This window comes from Pan paniscus, chromosome 5, assembly GCF_029289425.2.
Source record: "Pan paniscus chromosome 5, NHGRI_mPanPan1-v2.0_pri, whole genome shotgun sequence".
Classification (NCBI taxonomy): domain Eukaryota; kingdom Metazoa; phylum Chordata; class Mammalia; order Primates; family Hominidae; genus Pan; species Pan paniscus.
The window spans coordinates 120,843,338-120,870,316 of NC_073254.2; the positions used below are offsets into that span (position 1 = coordinate 120,843,338).

At 34.3% G+C, this 26,979-nt stretch overlaps 1 protein-coding gene across 3 annotated transcripts in view; it reads right to left on the bottom strand.

Annotated features, from left to right (window-relative positions):
- ASCC3 (activating signal cointegrator 1 complex subunit 3) overlaps positions 1–26,979 on the bottom strand; it is a 375,365-nt gene that overhangs the window by 292,730 nt on the left and 55,656 nt on the right. For all 3 annotated transcript variants that reach the window (XM_003824353.6, XM_034962598.3, XM_063605419.1), the window contains 4 exons: positions 7,129–7,249; positions 1,681–1,885; positions 812–953; positions 94–219 (listed from right to left, as the gene is read on the bottom strand). In XM_003824353.6, the coding sequence (XP_003824401.4) occupies positions 94–219; positions 812–953; positions 1,681–1,885; positions 7,129–7,249 (594 nt within the window). The remainder of the gene's footprint in view (positions 1–93; positions 220–811; positions 954–1,680; positions 1,886–7,128; positions 7,250–26,979) is intronic.

Consider the following 26,979-nt stretch of genomic DNA (forward strand, 5'->3'; position numbering starts at 1 on the left):
TAATAATGTTTTAAAACAATTTTTCCAGTATAAATTCATTCATACCACATACCAAGCCTCAAAACTATCAACTCTATAAAAGGCTCATCTCACCTCATCTAAGTCTTGGATATAAACTGGCTTTTCCTCAAAGCTGAGTGGCATTGGTTCGCTGTAGGGAATCCTTACTTCTTCATAAAGCTTGTTATTCTCTCTTTGGATTCCTTCTGGCAAAATCATCTATAAACATCAACAATAAAAATCCAATAATAATAAAAAATAAAACACTTGCTCTGGTAAATATTCTTTAGAGAGAGAGAGAAAACACTACTGGTTTTATAACAAAGCACTGGTAAATAAACTTAGCTAATTTAAAAGAAAACAAACCTAAATAAAACAAAAACAAATGCGAAAAACCACTCACACAAAGCATTAACATATCAGGTATTTTATATAACACACAGGCTACAGTATGTTGACAAATCTTAAAGTATACACTAATTAGATGGTATACCTGAATACAAATGTATTCATATAATTAGGAAAATGTACAGCATACAGTATAAAGTTTAGCCTAGCAGCAATGCAACTGATAAAACTCAAAAATACAAATTGCAAAAACAATGAAAAGGAGGGAAACATATATGTTCTGAATATCTACTACATGTCAGGAGCTTTACATACACCACATTATGTCATTTTCCCCAATACTTTAAAATAAAATTTAGCATAGTCAACTAGTGTTAGACTCATGAAGGAACAGGGAAAATCCACACATCATTTCTTTAGAATAGACATATTATTGAACAGTAGTTATATAACAATGACATACCTTTGCACCAGCAATAAATGCTGATGTTTTCATGGCTTCAGCCTGGGAATCATACACATGGGGATAATGTATTTTTTCAACGTCTGCATCTCTCTGCCTGCTCAGAATTGGAACACTTCTAGCATTCAGAAGTGCCTGTTCTCTGTAAACATAAAAATAGGCCTAATTTGAAATGTTTATCTTGAAAGGTAATGCATACACTAAAACAAGGTAATTATAAAAAATAGTGGGAGCTAGCCTTCCACCATAAAAAAGAAATTAAACTACACAAAGGAAGATTTTAGGAATCCTGAAATTTTCTGAGTGACAAAATAGGATTCAGTACATTTTTAGATATTATTTATAGATAACTCCACTTGGTAAGTTTGATTTAATGTTCTTTCCAATTTTGTTTTTTCACAATTCAAATGTTTACTTATTAAGGTATACATTTCTTTTTTGAAATGTGTTTCAATCTTTAAAGAATCAAGTGCAATAATGCTTATATTTCATTTTTCTCCTTTCTACTTCTAAATAACAACAATTTTTAAAAGGTACATTGAGCACAGAAATAAAATGTATCTCAAATAAATTTATGTAAGCTATATAAATCTTAACCTAGTGGTGTGTACACAGCACCTAAAAATAGCTTAGCTCTATAATCTAAATCTCTTATCTATCTGGATGCGACCAAGAATATTCTAATTAAGCAGACAGACCATTGCTTTCTTATCCCAGAAAATTAGGTATTCATAAAACAAACTTCTATGAAGAAAACGTGACTTGAAGTAAAAATCATCTATACTGCTAAGACTAAACTAAAAAATGATTATGATATGTAAAAGCAGCAATTACAACACAAGCATTTTTCAGCTCCTGGCTTTTATTACCTTTGTATCCGCAATTCCTTAGGATCAAAGCACATAAGTCCTTCTGAAACTTCTAAATCTTCTCCAGCCTTTTTTTCTCGTCTGGCAATTCTTTTTTCTTCACGTCGATATTGTTTCATTAACTGCTTTTCTTGTTCAGACTGAATAGTGACTTGACAACCATAATTGGGTTTAGCATTTTCTCCTAAAATTTTTTTACAATTGTCTAAGAAGCAAATTTAAGAAACACAATGTTTTATAAATCTGAAGATGATTTAACCTTCATGAAAACCATTTCTTTCCTCCACCCCACAACATATAATGCTCTTACAATTCATTTTTTAAAGCTGGCAAATTCAATTATATGTTTTAAGGTGAGTTTTTAAAAATCACAGTATCTAAATAAAATTACACGGTGGTTTAAGAAAAGTCAGCAGTATTTTCTTCCTACAGACTAAACAGTTCAATGTCACTCACATTATAAATTCTTACATATAACATTAGGAACCTAAAAATTCAATTTTATCATTTGAAATGATTTGTTTATATAATTTTAATAAATATAATAATTATCGATAATAATTAGCATTTACTGTTAATATAGTAATGAAATAAACTCTTTCCCTATTAGACATAAATTTTTACTATGTAATAGACCTTATGCGGTTAAGTTGCACATATGTTACTACTTAGTTATTTATAGATTACATAAAATTTATTAGCAGTAGTTCAAGACATATTTGAGACAATAACTAAAGCAAATAAAGCAAAAGTATGGTCCACCTTTTTACAGAAACACAGTTTTTTAAAAAATGGAAAAACCAAGTGAATTAAATCTCAATGTTTACAAAGTACACTTTTAGGTCTGTGGTTTGGTCAACTCAATATTGAGAAAAAATGTTCTTCCAACAGGATTACCTTCTGTGTTTGTTTAAATCTTTACAAGCAACAGTACCTTCACTTACTGAAACTCTAAAGAAACTAGAAGGAATGTAGTTGAAAGTAATCCAAGTCAATAAACATTTACTGTATTGAGGTCCTACTCAGTTCTAGCCACTGCAGCTAGGCTAGGAGGACAATGAAGAATGAGACTTGGTCCATACTCTGACAAAGCACAGTGCAAATTATTTTATCAAATTCCAATATCCAATGCAGAAGAGAGAAGGAATTAAAAATAGCATCAAGATGGGAAAATTAGCTTTCTAATTCATTCTAAGGCAAATCTTCACAATTCTCAGACAGTTGTTACTGCCCCATTACATGATTCTGAATACAAGTCATTAAACTCTCAATCATAGGGAAAACTTGTATAATGGCTTTATAAGGCCTAAAAAGGAAAATACGTCTCAAAATTATGAAATAAAATAAAATCCCATCTATATTAGGACTAAATTTTACAGTTCTGAAAAAAGCATTTTCCTAAGTATTTTATCTCTTATTTTCCAATTAAGTCTTACATACCTACTATAATAACAGAATTTACAATTAGTGTTCAGTATTAGAAAAAGAATGCAACATTCTGCCAGTTTTCACATGTACTCTGAACTCTTCATAAAAGTTAACTTGTCTGCAAAATTACACAATCAGCAACACAGATATTAAGCAGAATGTTTAAAAATGTATTTATCAGAAATGAATGTTAAAGATTTTAAGCGTAAAACTGTAAATATTTTAGGTGACATACTAGATGCTATGCTAAAGTCATTAACATTTTAAGCAAATGTGACAGTAATAAAATATTATACATACTTATGATCATCCAAATAAAATTAAAATTATAAGAAGAAAATATGTCTACCTCATAGAAAGCTTAAAAGATCTAATTAGAACATACTGGAATCCTGTAAGGCTGAGTATAACAGGCAATTTCAAAAAATCAAGTTGTAAAGCAGTGAATGTTTAAATGTATGGTTCTCCTTGCTGGGTTAGGTTAACTGTAGAAACTGACATGCAAAAATGAAATGAATATCCTTAACAGTAATTCTAACACAAAGTTATTCTGAAGAACTATGTAGAGGCTTGTATCCTTTTAGAACGGTCGTTTAAAAGTGTGTAGAGCCTCCCCCTTGCTCTCATGCTCCTGCTCCTGATGTGTAAGATGCCTGCTCCCCTTTTGCCTTCTGCCATGATTGGAAGCTTCCTAAGGATTCCCCAGAAGCAAAAGCTGCTAATGCTTCATGTACATCCTGCAGAACTGTGAGCCAATTAAACCTCTTTTCTTTATAAATTACCCAGTCTCAGGTATTTCTTTATAGCAATGTGAGAATACACTGATACAAAAAGCTTATTGATTCTAAGAAGCTATCCTAATATTATAAAATTTATGGAATCAACATAATAAACATAAACAAAACTCATCTACAGTTTCCAAAAAATATGTAAAGCTAGATTTATATTAAACTTTATTTTAATAGATTACCACTATTAAAAGCAGAATCAGGCTGGGCACTGTGACTCACACCTGTAATCTAAACACTTTGGGAGGCTGAGGTGGGAGGACTGCTTGAGGCTAGTAGTTCAAGACTACCCTGGGCAACATGGGGAGATCTCATCTTTACAAAAAAAAATTTTTTTTTTTAATTAACCAGGCATGGTGGCACACACCTGTGGACCCATCTACTCGGGAGGCTGAGATGAGAGGATTGCTTGAGCACAGAAAGTTGAGGCTGCAGTGATCCCTGATTGTGCCACTGCTCCCTAGCCTGAGCAAGAGTGTGAGGGCGTGTCTTAAAAACAAAAGCTAGAATCAGTAAATATCCCTTTATTAATATTTAGGAGACTGACAAAATGAAATATCAAATTCTCAGAATTTACAACATTGCAGGACTAGATGTTTAAACTCATTTTTTTTCCTTAGCAGACACCCATTTTAGATACTCATAAACCTTGCTGGCTTAGTGCAATTTCTGATTATATACTATTCAACAGGTGTAATATGGTTAGGCTTTATGTCCCCACACAAATTTCATGTTGAATTGTAATCCCCATAATCCCCAGGTGTTGAGGGAGGAAACTTGTGGGAGGTGACTGGATCACAGGGGCAGTTTCCCCCATACTGTTCTAGTGATAGTGACTGAGTTCTCAGGAGGTCTGATAGTTTTATAAGTGTTTGGCAAGTTCCTCCTGCACATATTTCTCTCTCCTGCCACCATGTGAAGTAGGTCCTTGCTTCCCCTTCACCTTCTGCCAAGTTGCCTGAGGCCTCCAGCCATGTGGAACTGTGAGCCAACTGAACCTCCTTTGTTTATAAATTACCCAGTCTCAGGTAGTATTTTTATAGCAGTGTGAGAACTGACTAATACAAGGTGGGAGCGCTCTTGGAGGAAGGCAGAGTAGAAGTGTTCAATACACTTAAAGAACAAACAGACCTGCAGACAAAATTGCTAAATTTATATTTTCCAAGTTTCTTACAATCTCAAAGGAACTTTAAGGCTCTGAGAACATTTATTAGTAATCAAGAGAATCTGTAAGAAACAGAAAATCTGTCAGAAATTTTAGATTTAAATTATAGCTGTTTTTATCATTTCCTTTTAGTGCCATAATCATAAATGTAAGAAAATGAGGACGTAACTTACAAGAAGGACAGATGTTGAATAGTTTGAAGACAGTTGCCAAATTTCTTACGCTCATACACTTTTTTAAAATCCAAAACTATTTGTAAGGCTGGCAAAAAACACTGTGGTAAAGGTAAAAAAAATTGTTTTCCTATTTACCACTTAAAACCTGAGTTTCGCATCAGCTACGTTTTAAGTCAAGCTTTTATAAAAATAAGTTTTGTTCCCTAGCCAACTCTTAATTTTTCCGGGATTTAAAATATGTGTAATACATGACACTATCAGTGTTCAATTTGATAATTGTATTGTGCTTAGACATGTGCTAAAGATTTTACAGGTAAAGAATCATGATGTCTAGGACTTCCTGTCATTGTTCAGCAAAAATTTAAAAAGTAGGTGTGTGTGTAAAGGGTCTACGAAGAGCAAAATGTTAATGACTAATGAATCTATGTGAAGGGTAAACAGTGATCATTGTATTATTCTTGTAACTTTAAGTTTGAAAGTTGTCAAAATAAAAAGTTGGAGAGAAATTACACTACTACCTGGCCCATAGTAAGTATATATATTTTTTCTTTTTAAAGAAAATTTGCTATGCAGAAGCTCTTCAGTTTAATTAGGTCCCACTTGTCAACAGAGTAAACAGACAACCTATAGAACAAGAGAAAATAACTGTATCTGACAAAGACCTAATATCCAGAATCTATAAGGAACCTAAATCAACAAGCAAAAAACAAATAACCACATTAAAAAATGGGCAAAGGACATTAACAGACACTTCTCAATAAAAGACATACAAGCAGCCAACAAATGCTCATCATCACTAATCATCAGAGAAACAAATCAAAACCACAATGAGATACCGCTTCACACCAGCCAGAATGGCTACTGCTAAAAAGTCAAATAATAACAGATGTTGGCTCAGCCGCAGAAAACAGGGAACATTTATATACTGTTGGTGGGAACGTAAATTAGTCCAGCCACTATGAAAAGTAGTTTAGAGATTTCTCAAAGAGCTTAAGACAGAGTTACCATTTGACCCAGCAATCCCATCACTAGGTATATACCCCCTACAAAATCAATCATTCTACCAAAAAGACATATGGACTCACATGTTCATCACAGCACTATTCACAACAGGAAAGACACAGAATCAACCTAAGTGCCCATCAACAGTGGACTGGATAACAAAAATGCGGTACATATGTACCATGGAACACTACGTAGCCATAAAAAGAAGAAATTGTTCTGTTTCCTGAATTGAGTCCATAGTAATATTTTTCTTACAACTTACTACATAACAGCTGTCATTTTACAGTTAAAGAACCATTAGAATGTTTTAATTAATCATGACTACATGATGTCCTTTGCAACAATATGAATGCAGCTGGAGGCCATTATCCTAAGCGAATTAACGTAGAAAACCAAATACCTCGTGTTCTCACTTGTAAGTGAGAGCTAAACATTGGGTACACACAGACACAAAGATGGAAACAACAGACACTAGGGATTCCAAAAGGGGAGCGAGAGGGAGTAGGGAAAGAGCTAAAAAACTACCTGTCAAGAACTATGTTCATCACTTGGGTGACAGAATCCATATCCCAAACCTTGGCATCAAACAATATACTCATGCAACAAACCTGCACGTGTACGTCCTATATGCAAAATAAAAGAAGAAATTTGTGTATTCTAAGTAGTTTTAACTTTTACCAAAAACTGCCATACCCAAACACTGCCCTCCTATTTAGATCACTTATGTTTTTTCATAATATGCCATATCTAAAATCTATTTAACAGAGTAATATCAGTAAATTATATAACAGACCAAAACATATTTTAAAATGTAATTACATTAAAAACATTTGCTAACCAATGAATATTTCCTTTAAATTACAATGACCACTGCATACTTTCTTACCTTGAAGAGCCTGAAACCTATGATCATTTGAAGAATTAAGAAATCTATCCACAATTATAATTCTGTTCTGGAGGAGTTTCTCAATAAGTTCAAGTCCTTCAGGTCCCAGCAGTTCAAATAGCTTATAAAAAGAGAAAAAAGTAACAAACATCTGTTATCTCAAAGTTTAACTTTTTCAAGTTATTAACAACCTATTCAACAGAGGTGTAAAGACAAACTAATATAGAAATACTCAAAAAGTTTAATAAAAATGGTACCTTAAACTAAGAAAAATGACTCTTCACATTGCCAAGAAGCTTTATAAAGGCTTTCTGCAATTATATAATTAAAAAACATTATTCAATTTTTAAAAATTACGATTTGAATATATAACTCCAAATCATAGAATAACAAATTCTTGGTATAACCAAATGAAATTCTAAAATAATTTAATTTGCTCTTCAACATATCATTCTGGTTTTCCCAAATAGAGTCCAGAGTACTATTTTTCTTACAACTACTATACAACAGCTGTAATTTTTAGCGTTAAAGAACCATTAGAATGTTTTAATGAATCATGACTTCGTGCCAATTTTTTACACGTATTTTAAATGCTAAATAAGTCTGAAATCTAAAACACAGTGCTGCAAGTGCTTTACATAACTTTATGAAAATTTCCGAAGCATATCCCACTCTCCTATGCAGAGTAGTTACCAAAGATTAAGTTGATGTCAGAGTTAGAGAACCAGTGTTAGGATTCAGAGTTTCAACCACATAATTGCACAATATAACTATTCTAGGAAGTCTCTAGGTTTCCGCAAGTATGATCTGGGAAGATACATATATATATTTCTTGTTTAGAAATATAATACTCTAATTTTGCATATGAAGATGTCATATTAACCAAATTCTAACCATTCTCAGAGAATCCACACAAATAAAACCATAAAATAAAAATTTACTTTGTGTATATGGACATTAAAAGTTTAATAAATATTTTCTTTTTGTTGTTCATTTTACTGAAGTTATGCACACAAAGGGACAACAAAAGAAACAAAATGAATTATTAAGAATAGTCCTGTCCAATCAATTTTAATTCTATTGGCCAGTACTTTTTATTGAACACATTATATGCCAGGTACTATGATAGGCATTTTGCTAATCCTATCAAGCAAATCCTCCTAATACTACTTTCAAATTAAGGTATTATTATTGTTATTTTTGGACTTAAGAAAATAAAGCTTTAGAAAATTTACACAAATTGGCCAAAGTTACAACTAATAGTAGTGTTTTCTAAAATGACATCTATCTGAATCCAAGCCTAAAGAACTCTCCACTGCACTATATTAACACTGTTGAATATTTTCCAGAAAACTGTGACCCTGAAATGAATATGAAATATATTGTAATAAAAAAGATACCAAATTCGGTAATATAAAAGACATTAATTGAAGTTAAGAAACTTGTACAGGGAAACAGCAGAGGAAGCAGTAAAGAAGCAAGATAACAGGAAAATGGTCAAGAAATATGAAAGTAAATATATAACTTGTGACACCCACCCTCCCTCCCCTCAGAAAAAAGATATTAATAATATGTGGCAGAAAGGGTTTAGGACAGACAGGGATAAAGGATGCTGGTAGACAAGACATAATGTCTGTGTTCCCTTACCCTCCATACTTCCGCAAAGAATTATCCATCAACAAAGTATGACATATGGAGTCCTAGAAGTCCCGGACACTTAGGGGGCCCACATGGTCAAAATTATTTTCATGATAATACTTAGCTATTATTTGCCTTTCTCATTCTGGTGACATTTGTACTGATGGTGCAAAAGCAATGGTGGGTAAAACTGCTGGTGCCTTAGCATAAATCAAGCTAATAGTGTCAAATGAATTAGTAATGATTGTATTCTTCACTGTCATACAAGCACAAATACAAACAACAACAACACAAAGCCAACTTCACTTAAGAATGTCCGTAAGTAAAGCAATAAAAATTATTAGTTTTGTAAATTTCATGAGTATGTATCTTTTTTAATATTCTGTGTGACAAAAGGGGAAGTATGTATAAAATTACTCCTACTATATATAGAATAAATGTTATGTATAAAAGTATTTTATAAAAATTTTATAAAAGTATGTATAAAATTGCTAGTGAAGAGGCTTTCTATGTAACATCATTTTGATTTGAAATAAAGACTAAAAACAAATTGATTATTCAGATTAGGGTATCTGACAAACATTTTCTCAAAAATGAAAGTGAGCCTCCTACACAAAGGAAAACAACTGAATGTATTTGTTGCCAATGCTAAAATGCAAGGTTTCAAGAGAAAATTAGAATTTTGAAAAACTGTATCCACTACTGAAAATTTGACCATTTCCCAATACTTAAGACTTTTCTGATGATACCAGTGATAATATTAATGAATGAATTCTTTTTATATTATATAATCAAATGCGTCAACATTCAGAAGATTTGCATAACTCAATCAATTATTTTCCAAAAGACTCATATATGATGTTATAAAATTATACATGGGTAAAAAAATCCATTAAAAATGAGACCAATAGATTTTCACAAAACCTAGTATAAAAATTCATTGATATGCCAGATTTTCATTGTAGCTAAACTGCAAGAAACTACTGCTTGTCAAGTTTTAATTTAGTATCAAAAAAGAATATTAAAAATTATTTGAAAACGCTTTTAAAATATTATTCTCTTTTCTAACTGTGTATCTATGTGAGCCTGGATTCCCTTTGTAGGCTTAAACCAAAAATATATATCATAGCAGATTGATTACAGAAGCAGGTATGAGAATCTGCTTTCTATTAAACCAGATATTAAAAAGATTACAAAAATGTAAAATAATGATACTTTTCTTTCTATATTTTACAGTTTTGGAAAATATAGTTAATTTTCATCAAACTGTTAACTTCTATTATTATTGTTATTTTAAAATGAATAAATATATGCAGTCATGTGTCACTTAACAACACATATCCTGAGAAATGCACCACTAGGTGATTTTGTGGGAACATCATAGAGTGTAATTACACAAACCTAGATGAGGCAGTATACTACACAGCTAGACTATATGGTGTAGCCTATTTATCTTAGGCTACCAACCTGTACACCATGCTACTATACTGAATACTGGAGTCCACTGACATGCAATGGTAAGTATTGGTGTATCTAACCATATGTAAACACGGACAAGATACAGTAAAAACTGCTGTACAAAAGATAAAAAATGGTATAACCGTATACTTGAAAGAGCACTTACTATGAACGGAGCCTGCAGGATTGGAAATTACTCTAGTTGAGTCAGTCAGTGAGTAATGAGTGAATGTGAAGGCCTAGGATGTTAATGTACTACTGTAGACTTTATAAACACTATTCACTTTGGCTACACTACATTTATTTTTTCAAAAAAAAAACAGTATTCACTAGTAAGTTGGCCTTAGCTTACTGTAACTTTTTACTTCATAAACTTTACATTTAACTGTTTGACTCTTTTATAACAATACCTAGCTTAAAACACAAACACACTGTACAGCTGTACAAAAATATTGTCTGTCTTTATAACCTTATTCTATAAGCTTTTTTCTATTTTTAAAATTTTTATTTTTTCAATTTGTTAATTAAAACTTCACACAAAAAAACACATTAGCTTAGGCCTACATAAAGTCAGGATCATCAAGATGTCACTGGTGATAGAAATTTTTCAGTTCTATTATAATCTTACAGCACCACTGTTGTATATAGTCCGTCACTGACCAAAACATCCTTATGCAGCACATGACTGTACTTGAAGAGTTTCTCAGTTTTAGTTTCTGGTATAGTGAATACCAATAGACATAAACCACATAAACAAAATCTTGTAGAGTACTCAATAACTTTTAAGAGCATAAAGAGGTTCTGAGATCATAAAGTTTGATAACTGATGGCCAAGATTACTATAAAACATTTTTAAATGGTCACACTCTACTTACTTTATACCCACATTTCTATAGCTTTTTCATGCCATAGCACATTTGGAAAGTCATAATATTTGTAAAGTATATGAAGTAAATGGATGAGGCTACTCTGAACAAAAAAGACTAATTAAAAGCCCAAGTGATCCTTGGCCCAGACAACTTCCTTGAGAGTTAGTTAATAAGAATAGTATCCCAGCCCACCTACAACCCATTATGTCATATGCCCTGGTACACCAGAAGGAAACCTCTACTATACTAACACGCAAATCTGTTCACATAATACCATGGTTTAAAATCCTTCGTAGTATCCTGATCCTTACAAGATAAAATCCAAACTTCTAAGTACCCCCACATGATTGATACCTTCTATTGCTGGTCCCAATAAGCCAGTCTGGCATCACATTCTTGCTTTCCCCAACTCATAAGTCCTTATCATTGAATGACACCAATCCATCTGCTACTCTGAAGGCATGCTCTTTCACATGTCCATGTGTCTCTACATGCTGGTCTTACTAGGCAGAATGACCTTTCTAATCTCCTCAGCACAGTAACCTCTCCTTTCAGCCTTCAAAATCTAGCTCAAATAATAACTCTTCTCCACGGCTTTCTCTATATTTACTATGTTTTATGGCAGTTAAACAGCATACAAAGATTTCTCATTACTCTATGTCCTCCTTCAAGGAAACTTTACTCTTTGTTTCTCCAAGAGTTAAAATAGTGCAAGACAAATGGCAAGTGCTAATTAATTAAGATGTATCAAAGACATGTTGTATTCGTAACAGTATTTTCTTTCAAATTTTTAACCCTTAAATAAGTGTCATATTTTTTCAAAGGGAATCATTAGAAGCATATGTTTTGTTTACTAGATTAAACTCTTTCTAAATAAAAGTAAATATTGTCTATATACAAAATCTCAAAACAGAAAGAATCCTAAGTAGGTTGCTTTTGACAACATAAAAAAGTCTTTTGGCAAACTCCAACCAACACAGGATGAAGATTAAGTTTTTGATCTTGTGTTGTTGTTGCTGTTTAATCTCCTTCAATTGCTAGTAGTTGCAAACACTTTAAGGCCCTCCTGCAACCTCAAAAATGGTTAACATAACAAGTATAAGAGATGCCACTAAATCTACATTAAGATTCCTAAAAAGCTGATAAGAAGTATTAACAGATCTGTGAAAAAATAAAAGCAAGTAAATAGTCTAGACAAAATAATAAACACAAGATCCACGTTTAATCCTCCTTTCTTATATCCTTCAGGCATGTGTAAAAGTACTGAAGATGTGGCCGGGCGGGGTGGCAAGAGGAGGATTTTTGTCCATGTTTACCCCCTCCCATACTAAAGTCACCTAGAAACAGTGTCCAACAACGTAAATATTTCTGGAGTTGAATCAAAAAATCACATAAGTGATGACCACAATGGAAATGAATGATAGGCCCATTTGTCCAACTCCAGTTTTTCCACAATCTTGCACAGTCCTGCTCTTACAAGTATTAACTCTGTATTTAAAATAACATCTATTAATTTTTATAAATGTTAACATTAAAGTGCTAAATTATAGCTCCGATAAGATCAAATATAGAAAAAAAACACAACTAAAGTTATCACCTCCTTTCTCAAATCTTTCTCCCTTCATCACCAATTCTGTTAATAATACAACAATCCCTCAGTGAAATTCAAGTTCAAAATATTCTGATCAGAATTTATTCTTTATTCTAGTTACACTTAATATCAAATCATACTATAAGTGAAGTGATTGTTCTTATCAGAAAAGTAGAGAAACTTAAAAATATACAAAGGACAGTTTATAGAATGAAATTACAAATAGTCCTTACATATATCAAAACACAGTAAAAAACACTCTTTTGTCTTTAACAAGAGAAAGAAAAAAACCTCGATATAAAAAAAAAACCTTAAAATTACATTGATTTCTGTTAACCTTTCATATTGCCAAAAATTCAAACATTCAACAGGGCAAAAATTTGAAGCCTAAGTACTCTATGAAAAACATCTAAGATTGTGGTGAACAACAACTAGAAAAAAGATTCATAGATTGAAGGACTAGGTTGTATAGGAGGAGAGAACTGAGTAAAGAGACAACAGAGAGGAGCCCATTGGGTTCAGGATAAATGTCAACACTGACCTCTAAAATCATTCTTTCAAAGGGGCCACAGAGTTATTGGATTAGTTTGTAGAGAAATTTATGTCCCCACAAAATGTTGCAAACGATACAGTAATAAGCCTGAGATTGGTAGTTTCAAAGCTAGTTATAATCAGTAAAAGGAGAAAGAGCCCTGCCAAAACCATACCAGGGTAACTGTGGACATACCCAAAGATGCATCTCCGTAACAAACAACATCAGAAGCTTAATACTGTGAAGTGAGAGGGGATGAAATCATCTCCACTAAAATAATTTAGCAAAGTGATTTAAAAAGAAAAATAAGCAAGCAGGCAACAATAACTAGCCCCAGTGGAAACATGGGACAAATATCCAGAGTATCCACAATATATTAACTAAAATGTTCATTTTCTAATGAAAAATTATAAGGCATGTAAAGAAATGGAGAGGTATGATCCATATACTAGAGGGAAAAAAGCAAGCAACAGAAATTGCCTGTGAAGGTAACCACATGTCAAATATAATAGAAAAATACTTCAAAGTAGGCATTGTAAATACGTTCAAAGAACTAAAGAGAACCGTGATTAAAGAATTAAACAATGACCAAAGACATAAACACAAGTCCAAATGAAATAGGAAACTGAGATAGCATTTAAAAAAAAAAAGAAAATTATGAAATTATACACTACAGTAACTGCAATTAAATATTAACTAGAAGGATTCAATAGTAGAGTCAAACTGTCAGAAGAAATAATCAGCGAACTGGAAGACAGATGGATATTATGACATTTGAAGAACAAAAACAAGGCCAGGAATGGCAGCTCCTACCTGTGATCCCATCACTTTGAGAAGCTGAGGAGGGAGGATTGCTTGAGGCCAGTAGTTAGAGACCAGCCTGGGCAACATAGCAAGACTCCGTCTCTCCAAAAAATAAAAGAATTAGCCAGGTGTGGTGGTGCATGCCTGTAGTCTCAGCTACTCAGAAAGCTGAGGTGGGAGGAATCCTTGAACCCAGGAGTTCAAGGCTGCCATGAGCTATGATCACACCACTGCTCTCCAGCCTGGGCAAGAGAGCAACACCCTGTCTCAAAATTGAATGGATGGACGGATGGATGGACAGACAGATAGAAAGACAGATAGATGAAGAAAAAAATGAAGAAAAATTAAGAGAATCAGAAAAAGGCGAAACACCATTAAGTGCACCAACATACACATAATAAGCATACCCAAAGGAAAGAAAAGAGCAAAAAAATTTTGAAAAAACAATAGTTTAAATCTTCTGAAATTTATTGAAAAACACACATCCAGGAAGCTTAACAAATTCCAAGTATGGGCCAGGTGCGGTGGCTCATGCCTGTAATCCCAGCACTTTGGGAGGCCGAAGCGGGAGGACTACCTGAGTTCAGCAGTTCAAGACAGGCCTGACCAACATGCAGAATGCCTGTCTCTACTAAAAACACAAAAAATTTAGCTGGGCTTGGTGGCGCATGCTTATAATCCACCACATGGGAGGCTGAGGCAGGAAAAGCACTTGAACCTGGGGAGGCAGAGGTTGCAGTGAGCTGAGGTTGTGCCATTGCACTCCAGCCTGGGCAACAAGAGTGAAACTCCGTCTCAAAAAACAACAACAACAACAACAAAAAAAACACAAAAAACCTAAGAGATTTTGTTGATAGCTGACTTACCTTACAAGAAACCTTAAAGGAAGTTTTTCAGGCTGAAAGCAAGTAACTTCAGATGATAATTCAAATTCACAAATTACTTTACACATTATACAGGGTGTCTGTGTTTGTGTGTGCGTGTATGTGTGTTTGTGTATAAGCAAAGTACCAACATATATTAATTGAAACTGAAAAGGAATACAGAATGGAGAGATGAAAGATAAATAAATAATTCAACAATAACAGTCGGAGGGTGCAATATCACACTTTCAGTACTGGATATAAAACCAAGCAGAAGATTACTAAGAAAATACAAGAATTTTTATCAGCTTAAGGAGCTTTGGGGCCACAACTATGGGGTTTTCTGGATATAAAATCGTGTTGTCTGCAAACAGAGACAGACTGACGTCCTCTCTTCCTATTTTGATGCCTGATATTTCTTTCTCCTGACTGATTGCTCTGGGTAGGATGTCCAATACTAAGTTGAATAGGTGAGAGAGGACATCCTTGTCTTGTGCCACTTTTCAAGGGGAATGCTTCCAGATTTTGCCAATTTGGTATGATCTTGGCTGTGGATTTGTCATAGATGGCTCTTACTATTTTGAGGTATGTTCCTTCAATACCTAGTTTATAGAGGGTTTTTAACATTACGGGAGGTTAAATTTCATCAAAAGCCTTTTCTACATCTATTGAGGTAAGCATGTGGTTTTTGTCTTTAGTTCTGTTTTTGTGATGAATTACGTTTATTGATTTGCATATGCTGAACCAACCTTGCATCCCAGGGATAAAGCCTACTTGGTTGTGATGGATACATTTTCTAATGTGTTGCTGGAATCAGTTTGCCAGTATTTTGTGGAGAATTTTTGCAATGTTTATCAAGGATATAGGCCTGAAGTTTTCTTTTTTGTTGTTGTCGTGTCTCAGCCAGGTTTTGGTATCAGGATGATGCTGGCCTCATAGAATTAGTTAGGGAGGAGTCCCTCCTCCCCATTTTCTTGGAGTGGTTTCAATAGAAATGGTACCAGCTCTTCTTTGTACCTCTGGTAGAATTCAGCTGTGAAACCATCCAGTCCTGAGCTTTTTTTAGTTGTATGATATTTATCACTGATTGAATTTCAAAGTTCATTATTGGTCTGTCTAGGGAATCAATGTCTTCCTGGTTCAGTCTTAGGAAGGTATATGTGTCCAGGAATTTATCCTTTTCTTCTAAATTTTCTAGTTTATGTGCACAGAGGTGTTTATAGTATTCTCTGATGGTTGTTTGTATTTCTGTGGGGTCAGTGGTGATATTCCCCTTATTCTTAATTGTGTTTATTTGGATTTTCTCTCTTTTCTTCTTCATTAGTCTAGCTAGCAGTCTATTTTATTAATTTTTTTTCAAAAAATCAACTGGAATTCTTGATCATTTGAAAAGTTTTTCATGTCTCAATCTCCTTCAGTTCAGCTCTGATTTTGATTATTTGTAGTATTCTCCTAGTTTTGGGGGTTGGTTTACTCTTGGTTCTCTAGTTCTTTTAGTTGTGACGTTAGGTTGTTAAATTGAGATCTTTCTAACTTTTTGATCAGGAAAGTCTCAGGATACAAAATAAACATACAAAAATAACTAGCATTCCTATACACCAACAACAGTCAAGCCAAGAGACAAATCGGGAATGTAATCCCACTCATAATTGTCAGAAAAATAAAATATCTAGAAATACAGCTAATGAGGGAGGTAACAGATCTCTACAAAAGGAACTACAAAACACTGCTCAAATAAATCAGAGATAACACAAACAAATGGAAAAACATTCCATGCTCATGGATTGGAAGAATCAATATCGTTAAAATGGCCATACTGCCAAAACAATTTATAGATTCAATGCTATTCTTAGGAAAGTATGAATCACATTCTTCATAGAACTAAAAAAAAAAACTATTCTAAAATTCACATAGAACCGAAAAAGAGCTCAGATAGCTAAGGCAATCCTATGCAGACAGAACAAAGCTGAAGATATCATGTTACCTGACTTCAAACTACTACATGGCTACCATAACCAAAACAGCATGGTATTGGTACAAAAACTGATATATAGACAAATAGAACAGGTTAGAGAACCCAGAAATAGGCCCACAGACCCACAAACATCTCATCTTTGACACAGCCAACAAAAACAAGGAATGGGGAAAAGACTCCATATTCAATAAATGGTGCTAGAATAACTGACTAGCCATAGGCAGAAGACTGAAGCTGGAAGATTGAATCTTCCTTACACCATATAAAAAATTAACTCAAGATGGATTAAAGACTTAAATGTAAAACCTAAAACTATAAAAATCCTGGAAGACAACCTAGACAATACTATTCTGAACATAAGAATGAGCAAAGATTTCATGATAAAAATGCCAAAAGCAATTGCAAAAATTGATAAATGGGATCTAATTAAAAGAAAGAGCTTCTGTACAGCAAAAGAAACTATCAACAGGGTAAACAGATAACCTACAGAATGAGAGAAAATATTTGCAAACTATGCATCCAACAAAGGTCTAATATCCAATATCTACAAGGAACGTACATTAACAAGCAAAAGACAAACAATCCCATTAGGAAGTGGGCAAAGGACATGAACAGACACTTTTCAAAACAAGATACACTGTGGCCAAAAAGCATATGAAAAAAAGGTCAACATCACTGATCATTAGAGAAATGAAAATCAAAACCACAATGAGATACCATCTCACATCAGTCAGAATGGCTATTACTAAAAAGTCAAAAAATAACAGATGCTAGTGAGGTTATGGAGAAAAAGGCACACTTATACACTGCTGGTGGGACTGTAAATTAGTTCAACCATTTGTGGAAAGCAGTGTGGCAATTCCTTAAAGAGCTAAAAAAAAACTACCACTCGACCCAGCAATTCTACTACTGGGTATATACCCAAAGGAATATAAATCATTCTATTATAAAGACACATGCACACATATGCTCACTGCAGCACTATTCACAATAGCAAAGATATGGAGTCAACCTAAATCCCATCATTGGTAGACTGGACAAAGAAAATGTGGTACATATACATTATGGAATACTATGCAGCCATAAAAAAAGAATGAGACTATCTTCTTTGCAGGAACATGGGTGATGCTGAAAGCCATTATCTTTAGCAAACTAGCACACCAACAGAAAATCAAATATTGCATGTTCTCACTTATAAGTGGGAGCTAATTGATGAGAACAGATGAACACATAGAGAGGAACAACAGATACTGGGGCCTACCTGAGGGTAGAGGGTGGGAGGAGAGAGAAAATCTGTAGAAATAACTAATAAGTTCTAGGCTTATAACTTGGGTGATGAAATAATCCGTACAACAAACCCACATGACCTGAGTTTACCTATATAACAAACCTGCATATGTACTCCTGAACTTAAAATAAAAGTTAAGAAATATAAAAAAAGTTTTAAAAATTAAAAAAAAAAGAAATATAGGATTGAGCAACGCTATAAACCATCTAAACCTAACAGACATCTATAGAACACCTACCCATCAAAAGCAGAACATACATTCTTCTCTAGCACGCATGAAACTTCTCCAGGATAGATCATATAGTTAGCTATAAAACAAACCTCAATAATTTTAAAGAAATTTAAAATTTAGAAATAATACAAAGTATGTTTTCCAACTACAATGGAATGAAACTAGAAATCAGTAACCAAAAACATTGGAAAACTTACAAATACGTGTTAAATATGTGAGATGAATGAAAATAAAGATCCAACAGAACAAAACTTACGGGATTAGCTAAAGCAGTGAAAAGGGAAAAATTTATAGCTGTAAATGCATATATAAAGAAAAAGTAAGATCTCAAACCAATAACCTATCAACCTTAAGACACTGGAAAAGGAAGAGCAAAATAAACCTAAAGCAAGCAGAAGGAAGGAAATAATAAAGCTTAGAGCAAAAAGTAAATGAAATCAAAAATAGAAAAACAATAGAGAAAATAAAGGAAACCAAAGGTGTTCTTTGAAAATATTAACAAAATTAACAAAACTTTAGCTAGATTGACCACGAACTAAAGAGAGAAGACTCAAATTAGTAGGATCATATATAAGTTAGGACATCACTACTAAGCTGAAAGAAGTAAAAAAGATTATACAGGAATGCTATAAACAATTGTATATCAATATATTATATACATTAGATGAAAGGGAAAAACTCCTAGAAAGCTACACACTACCAAAACCAACTCAAGAAGTAATAGATAATCTGAACAGACCTATAACAAGTAAAAGATTGAATTAGTAATCAAGAAACGACCCACAAAGGCCAGGTCCAGATGGCTTCACAGTTGAATTCCACTAAATATTTAAAGAAGTTAATACTAATTCCTCACACTCGTTACAAAAAGAGAAGAAAACACTTCCCGATTCATTTTAGGACAGTATTACTCTGACACCAAAATCAGATAAACATATCACCAGAAAACTATAGAGCAATATCTCTTAGGAATATGAACACAAAATCCTCAATGAAATACAAGCAAACCAAAAGCATCAATATAGAAAACGAATTATAAATCATGATAGTGAGATTAATGTCAGGGATACAAGGTTGGTTCAGCATTAGAAAACCAACTGATAGACTACATCATATCAATAGAATTTTAAAAACAAATCACATGATCAGCTCAACAGATGCAGAAAAAAGAACTGGAAAAAATCCAATACTCTTTTGTAATAAAAACATTCAACAAAGTAGCTCTTGAAGGGATCTTCCACAATGTGATCAAGGGTATCTGTGAAAAATCCACAGCTGGCCAGGCATGGTGGTTCATGCTTGTAATCCCAGCACTTTGGGAGCCCAAGGCAAATGGATCATGAGGTCAGGAATTTGAGACCAGCCTGGCCAAGATGGTGAAACCCCACCTCTACTAAAAATACAAAAATTAGCTGGGTGCAGTGGCAGGCACCTGTAATCCCAGCTACTCAGGAGGTTGAGGCAGGAGAACCGCTTGAACCCAGGAGGCAAGGTGGAGGTTGCCGAGAGCCAAGATCATGCCACTCTCTAGCCTGGATGACAGGGCAAGACTCTGTCTCAAAAAAAAAAAAAAAAAGAAGAAGAAAAATCTGCAGCTAACATACATAGCAGTATTTCATAATGGTGAAAACTGGATACTTAACCCACTAAGATTAGAAATAAGAAAAAATAAGTGTGTGCTCACCACTTCTATTCAACACTGTACTGTAGGTTCTAGGCAGGGCAGTTAGGCAAAAGCCAAAAAAAAAAAAAAAAAGAAATATAAGGCATCTAGATTAAAAAGCAGTAAAACTACATATAAAAAAAACCATTAGAAGTGACAAACAAGTTGAGCAAGGTTACAGGATAGAAGATCAATATACAAAAATCAATTGTATTTCTATAACTAGCAATGAAAAATCTGAAAATGTCCATCAGTGATAGACTGGATTAAGAAAATGTGGCACATATACACCATGGAATACTATGCAGCCATAAAAAGGATGAGTTCATGTCCTTTGCAGGGACATAGGTGAAGCTAGAAACCATCATTCTCAGCAAACTATGACAAAGACAGAAAACCAAACGCTGCATGTTCTCACTCACAGGTGGGAATTGAACAATGAGATCACTTGGACATAGGGCGGGGAACATCACACACAGGAGCCTGTCGGGGGCTGGGGGGCTGGGGGAGGGACAGCATTAGGAGAAGTACCTAAGGTAAATGAAGAGTTGATGGGTGCAGCAAACCAACATGGCACATGTATACCTATGTATCAAACCTACACGTTGTGCACATGTACCCTAGAACTTAAAGTATTAAAAAAAATTCCATTTACAATAGCATCAAAAACATTATGTATTAGTCAGGGATCTCTAGAGGAACAGGACTAATAGGATAGATGTATACATGACAGGAAGTTTATTAAGGCGTATTGACTCACACGATCACAAGGTGAAGTCCCACAAAAGGCCGTCTGCAAGCTGAGAGCAAGGAAGCCAGTCCGAGTCCCAAAACCTCAAAAGTAGGGAAGCTGACAGTGCAGCCTTCAATCTGTGGCAGAAGGCCCAGGAGCCCCTGGCAAGCCACTGGTGTAAATCCAAGAGTCCAAAAGCTGAAGAACTTAAGAGTCCGATGTTCAAGGGCAAGAAGCATCCAGGAAGGGGGTCGGGGGAGATGAATGCCAGAAGACTCAGCCAGTCTAGTCCTTTCCATATTCTTCTGCCTGCTTTATTCTAGCCATGCTGGCAGCTGATTAGATTGCACCCACCCCGACTGAGGGTGGGTCTACCTCTCCCAGTCCACTGACTCAAATTTTAATTTCCTTTGGCAACACTCTCACAGACACACCCAGGAACAGTATTTTGCATCCTTCAATCCAATCAAGTTTACACTCAATATTAACAATAATACATTACTGGGAAAAAAAAAATCAAACAAAGGAAGTATAAGAGTTCTACACTAAAAACTACAAATATTGCTGAAAGAAATTTTAGAAGATCTAGATAAATGGAAAAAACAGTCATGTTCATGAATCAGAAGACTAGAACCAGAAGACTACTGCTAGGATCATAATAAACCCCAATTTGTTCTACAGATTAAATCCAATTCCTATCAAAATCCCAGGTGACTTCTTCATAGAAATTAACAGGCTGACTCTAAAAATCAGATGGAATAGCAGAAAACTCAGAATAGTCAAAATAAACTTGAAGAGAACAAAGTTTAAGACTCACACTTTCATACTTCTAACTTCCTACACAGCAACAGTAATTAAAAGAGTGTAGTACCAGCATGAGGATACACAGACAAATCAACAGAATAGAGAGTCCAGAAATAAACCCAAGCATCTATGGTCAACCAATTTTTTAAAAGAATGCCAAGACTATTTAAAGGGAAAAGAAGAGACTTTTCAATAAATGATGATGGGACAACTGGCTAGTGATGTACAAAAAATTAAGCTGCACCTTTACTGCATACCATATAAAAAATCAACTCAAATGAATAAATGACCTAAATGTAAGAGCTAAAATGATAAAACTCTTAGAAGAAAACATAGGAATAAATCTTTATGGATGTAGATATGGTAAAAAAAAATTCCTAACTATGACATCAACAGAATGAGCAACAAAAGAAAACAGATAATTTAGATTTCATCAAAATAAACAAACTATTTGTGCTTTAAAGGATACCACCATGAAAGTGAAAAGGTAACCCATAGAATAGGAAAAATAAAATCATGTATCTATCTGATAAGGGGTATGTATCCAAAATATACAATGAACTCTTATAACTCAGTAATAAAAAGAAAACCCAATATAAAAATGAGCAAATGATCTGAATTTCTGCATGGACTATACACAAATGACCAATAACCAGGATGAAACTCAACATTAGTCATCAGAGAAAGGCAAATCAAAATCACAATGAGATATTACTTAACACCCACTAGAAAGGCTATAAAAATGGAAAATAGCAAGTTTTGGCAAGGATGTGGAGAAAACAGTTTGCTGTTTCCTCAATAAGTTGTATTGTTGTTGTTGTTTTGTTTTGTTTTTTAAGTTGGGGTTTTGATCTGTCACCCAGGCTGGAGTACAGTGGTACAATCATGGCTCACTACAGCCTGGAATTCCTGGACTCCTGCCTCAGCCTCCCAAGTAGCTGGGACTATAGGTGCAAACGAACACACTCAGCTAATTATTTTTTTTGTGGAGACAAGATCTCACTAGGTTGCCCAGTTGAGTCTCAAACTCCTGGCCTCAAGCAACCCTCCTGTCTCAGCCTTGCAAAGCGCTGGGATTATAGGCATGAGCCACCATGTGCAGCCTCAACAAATTAGACATAGAATCACTATATGGCCCAACAATTCCCTCTAGGTATACACCTAAGAGAACTGAAATATGTGTCCAATCAAAAACATGTGCACAAGTTTGGTTATTCATAAAAACCAAAAAATAGAAACCCAAATGTTCATCAAATGATGAACTGATAAATGAAATGTGATATATGCACAAAATGGAATATTATTCAGCTATAAAAAAAATGAAGTAGTAGGCAGGGCGTGGTCATTCACGCCTATAATCTCAGCACTTTGGGAGGCTGAGGTGGGTGGATCACGAGGTCAGGAGTTCGAGGCCAGCCTGGCTGACACGGTGAAACCCTGTCTCTACTAAAAATACAAAAGTTAGTTGGGCGTGGTGGCACGAGCCTGTAATCCCAGCTACTCAGAAGGCTGAGGCAAGAGAACTGCTTGAACCCAGGAGGCGGAGGTTGTAGTAAGCCAAGATTGTGCCACTATACCCCAGCCTGGATGACAGAGCGAGACTCCGACTCACCAAAAAAAAATAAAAAAATAAAAAAATGAAGTAATAAACAACATGAATGAACTTTGAAAACGTTTTGCTAAGTAAAAAAAACAGTCAAGAAGGACCATATTAGATGATTCCATTTGTACAAAGTGTCCAAAATGGAGAAATCTCCAGACACAGAAAGTAGATAATTGGTTCACTAAGGGTGGAGGTGGTAGGGAGAAGGAGAATGGAAGATGGTAGTTAAAGGCCAAATATTTCTTTTTGAGGTGATGAAAATGCTCTAAAATTGACTGTGGTAATGACTGCCCTCATCTGTTAATATACTAAAAACAATCATTGATACACTTTCAATGGATGTCTTGTATGTTATGTGAACTATGAATCAATTAAGCTATTCTTTAAAGCTTACAAACCAAAATGACTTACAATAGAAAATGTAACAAACAAACAAAAATGCCAGGCGCAATGGCTCACGCCTGTAATCCCAACACTTTGGGAGGCTGAGGCAGGCAGATCACTTGAGCTCAGGAGTTCGAGACCAACCTGGGCAACAAAGTAAGACTCCATCTCTTCAAAAAATACAAAAATTAGCCAGCCATGGTGGCATATGCCTGTGGTCCCAACTACTCAGGAGGTTGAGGTGGGAGGATGGCTTGAGCCTGGAAGACGAAGGTTGCAGTGATCCAAGATCGCGCCACTGCACTCCAGCCTGGGCGACAAGCAAGACTCCGTCTCCAAAAAAAAAAGATTAAATATAATTTTCCCTAAAAGCATTTTGAATGAGTGTCTTGAATTGCTGTTAGTGAGATACAAGCTCTGTGCTTAAGGTTAAGACCGGTACTAAAGAACCTTGAAAATTCAAATAGATAACTACAATACATACCTACATAGTTACTTTCTCCCACCTGACTTGAAACAAATAGGAAATGCTCTCTATATACAGCATGAACTGTCCTTTAAATCCTATCAACTCCCAAAAAATTTGTTAGTTCTGAAAATGAGACCATTTCTTCCATAAGAAAATAATTTATCATGGCAGAGATATCCTTACATATCTTAGCTATTCAATCCAAAATGCAATGTTCATACATGATAAGTTCTAGTTAGAAATGTTTAACCCAATATATACTTCTAGGAAACCACCAGTATATTTGGAAGATAACTTCTAGTGCCAAGTCCCAAGCATAGGATCACCACACAAAAAAGCACATTATTTTTTAAAAATAACACACCTAAGACCTAGCAAAAGAGATAAAAAGAGTGCTTTGCTCTTAATAGGATTTCCATAACTCCAAGATGATCCCATCAGAATTCTGAGATTAGCTGCCATTAGATGTAAAGAAATCCCAAAATTATGCTTCCCATAACATTTGCCATTTTCGCCCACATGGAGAGCAGGTGCTGTTCTCACTCAAGATTTGCACTACAAACTAATTTGGCAGTCAGAGTGACTGTTCATAAAAGTACAGCTGTCTGGATCAGTGCTCTACGCACAGATACAAGTTCCTGAAGTTATCAAATTAAAAACACAACAACAACAAAAAACAGCGAGGAAGAAGTTAGCTGCGGGTATAGAAACAGACTTCTACTAAAGAGATTTTTAAAACAAAACATGAACGAATGCAGCTCTCCAACAATGAAAAGGCAAGTTTCACTATTCTGGCAATAAACTAAAGATATGAGATTTAAGGGAGACACAGTAGGTATGGACGGGCAACATCCTTTTCCTGGTAGAAATTTTTAAAGTCATTATTATCTGTTAAGGTATTATCCAATAGACAAAGGTGCTTACAGTTATTCTTATTAATATAAAGCCTTATTCTTAAAATTAAATTTTTTAAGTAGTTTTTCATAAAATTCATGAATAGAAACAGTCAAAAAATCAACCAAAAGACTCAGTTGTTGAGATGCCAAAAAAATTATTTCAGGGCATGCACAAACTAAAACAGCATTACTTCCTTTTTTCTTGACAATAGAACACATTTAATAAACAAATGCAGCTTTGAATCTCTCAAGAAAGGTAATCCTCATTTTCCACATACACAGAATTATATCACTGTTATTCCAACAGGAACAATGCTATAGTGTATGTTAAATTCCCAATACAATATCAAATGAATCACAGATATCACCACAAATACAAAATTAGAAGTAATGTTAAGCTTTTTAAATAATATACCATGGAAAATTACATTATAAATCCTATAAAAATCGGCTTAAAAAAGATATAATGAGCCTAAATATGAACCATAAATCTACAAACTGGGTTATGCAGAGGTAAACTGAGGGTTTGTGAAACCAAAGAATAAATATGACAAACCTAATTAGATTATGGGTTTACTTAAAGATGCAGAAGCAAAATATTGTATCCAAGTAAAACACAATTCTTGCTATGTTATTGTGCTATTTGAACCCTGCTTCTCTGACTACAGTGTTTAAGAAATAATTAAGTAAGCACTAAAACAGGCTTTAAAGCAAATAAAACTTACAAAAGTTTTGTCAGTTCCATTCTGTTTCCATCTAGTGACTACTAGAGAATTCATTAAAAGTCAAAAATAAGTCTACTTGGAGTTCCAAAAGACCTCATTCAAATGAGAAACCAACTATTTTCCACATAAATAGTCAACATTCTGAAAAATAGCTGATGATGCACAGTAGGCAGAATATCTTGATGTGAATGAGACATCCTTATCGCTTCTCAGCCTTTTGGCTAAGATCAAGAACCCTTTCGAATTAGAATACAGTCAGGCAGATTATGGAATTAATATTGAGATCAGCCACTAAAGTTATTATTCAAGGATTGTTCATCGCTCTCCCCTGTTCAATAATTTTATCAGTGATATATAAACTAGAAGACATATTAAATAAAGTAAATTAAGAGTATTAATATGGTACATGATAATATCAATACTTTCAAACTTTGTAAATAATCTGATATAATTTAAGAAGTATTAGAGGTAAATATAAAACTCTGCAATTAGATTTAAAAACTCATGTGTACTTGCATAAATAAGATGGAGAAAACTGGTACCATAAATACATTACATGAAAGCCTTGAAGGGTAAAGGATTAGTTTTTTGTTTTTTTGCAAGCTCAATGTGAATAAAAAATACAATAAAGGCCAGGAAAAAATTTAATATCTCAATAGTAATACAGTATGTTAAACACCCCATGTACCATTCCAAAGGATGCTACAATGATTGAACCATATTTATTGAGTTTTGAATTAAATTATAATCTATACTGTTTAAGAAGACTACAATGAAAAATTGAAATACATTCTGAAAAAAGTAACCAGGATAGTGAAGAGCCTGTTTATAGGATATGTTTTTCAAGCTTGTCCAACCCGTGGCCTGTGGGCCGCATGTGGCCTAGGACAGTTTTGAATGAGTCCCAACACAAATTCGTAAACTTTCTTAAAACACTATGAGATTCTTTGGCGATTTTTTTTTTTTTTTTAGCCCATCGGCTAAAAAAGCAGATAATGTCAAGTAATATTCTAGGGACGCTATTCAAGTTTTTTTTCCCTAGGTAAAAATGCAACAACTTCTTACTACTACTCTTATAACTTGGTTTCTAATGATTCTTCATCTAAGTTCCTTTAGAAATGTCCCTTTTACGGAGCCTCTTAAAAAATCGCATTCAGTCTCATGGGCTTCCCCTTGTGGGTAACCCCACCTTTCTCTCTGGCTGCCTTTAACAGTTTTTCCATCATTTCAACCTTGGTGAATCTGATGATTATGTGTCTTGAGGTTGCTCTTCTTGAGGAGTATCTTGTGGTGTTCTCTGTATTTCCTGAATTTGAATGTTGGC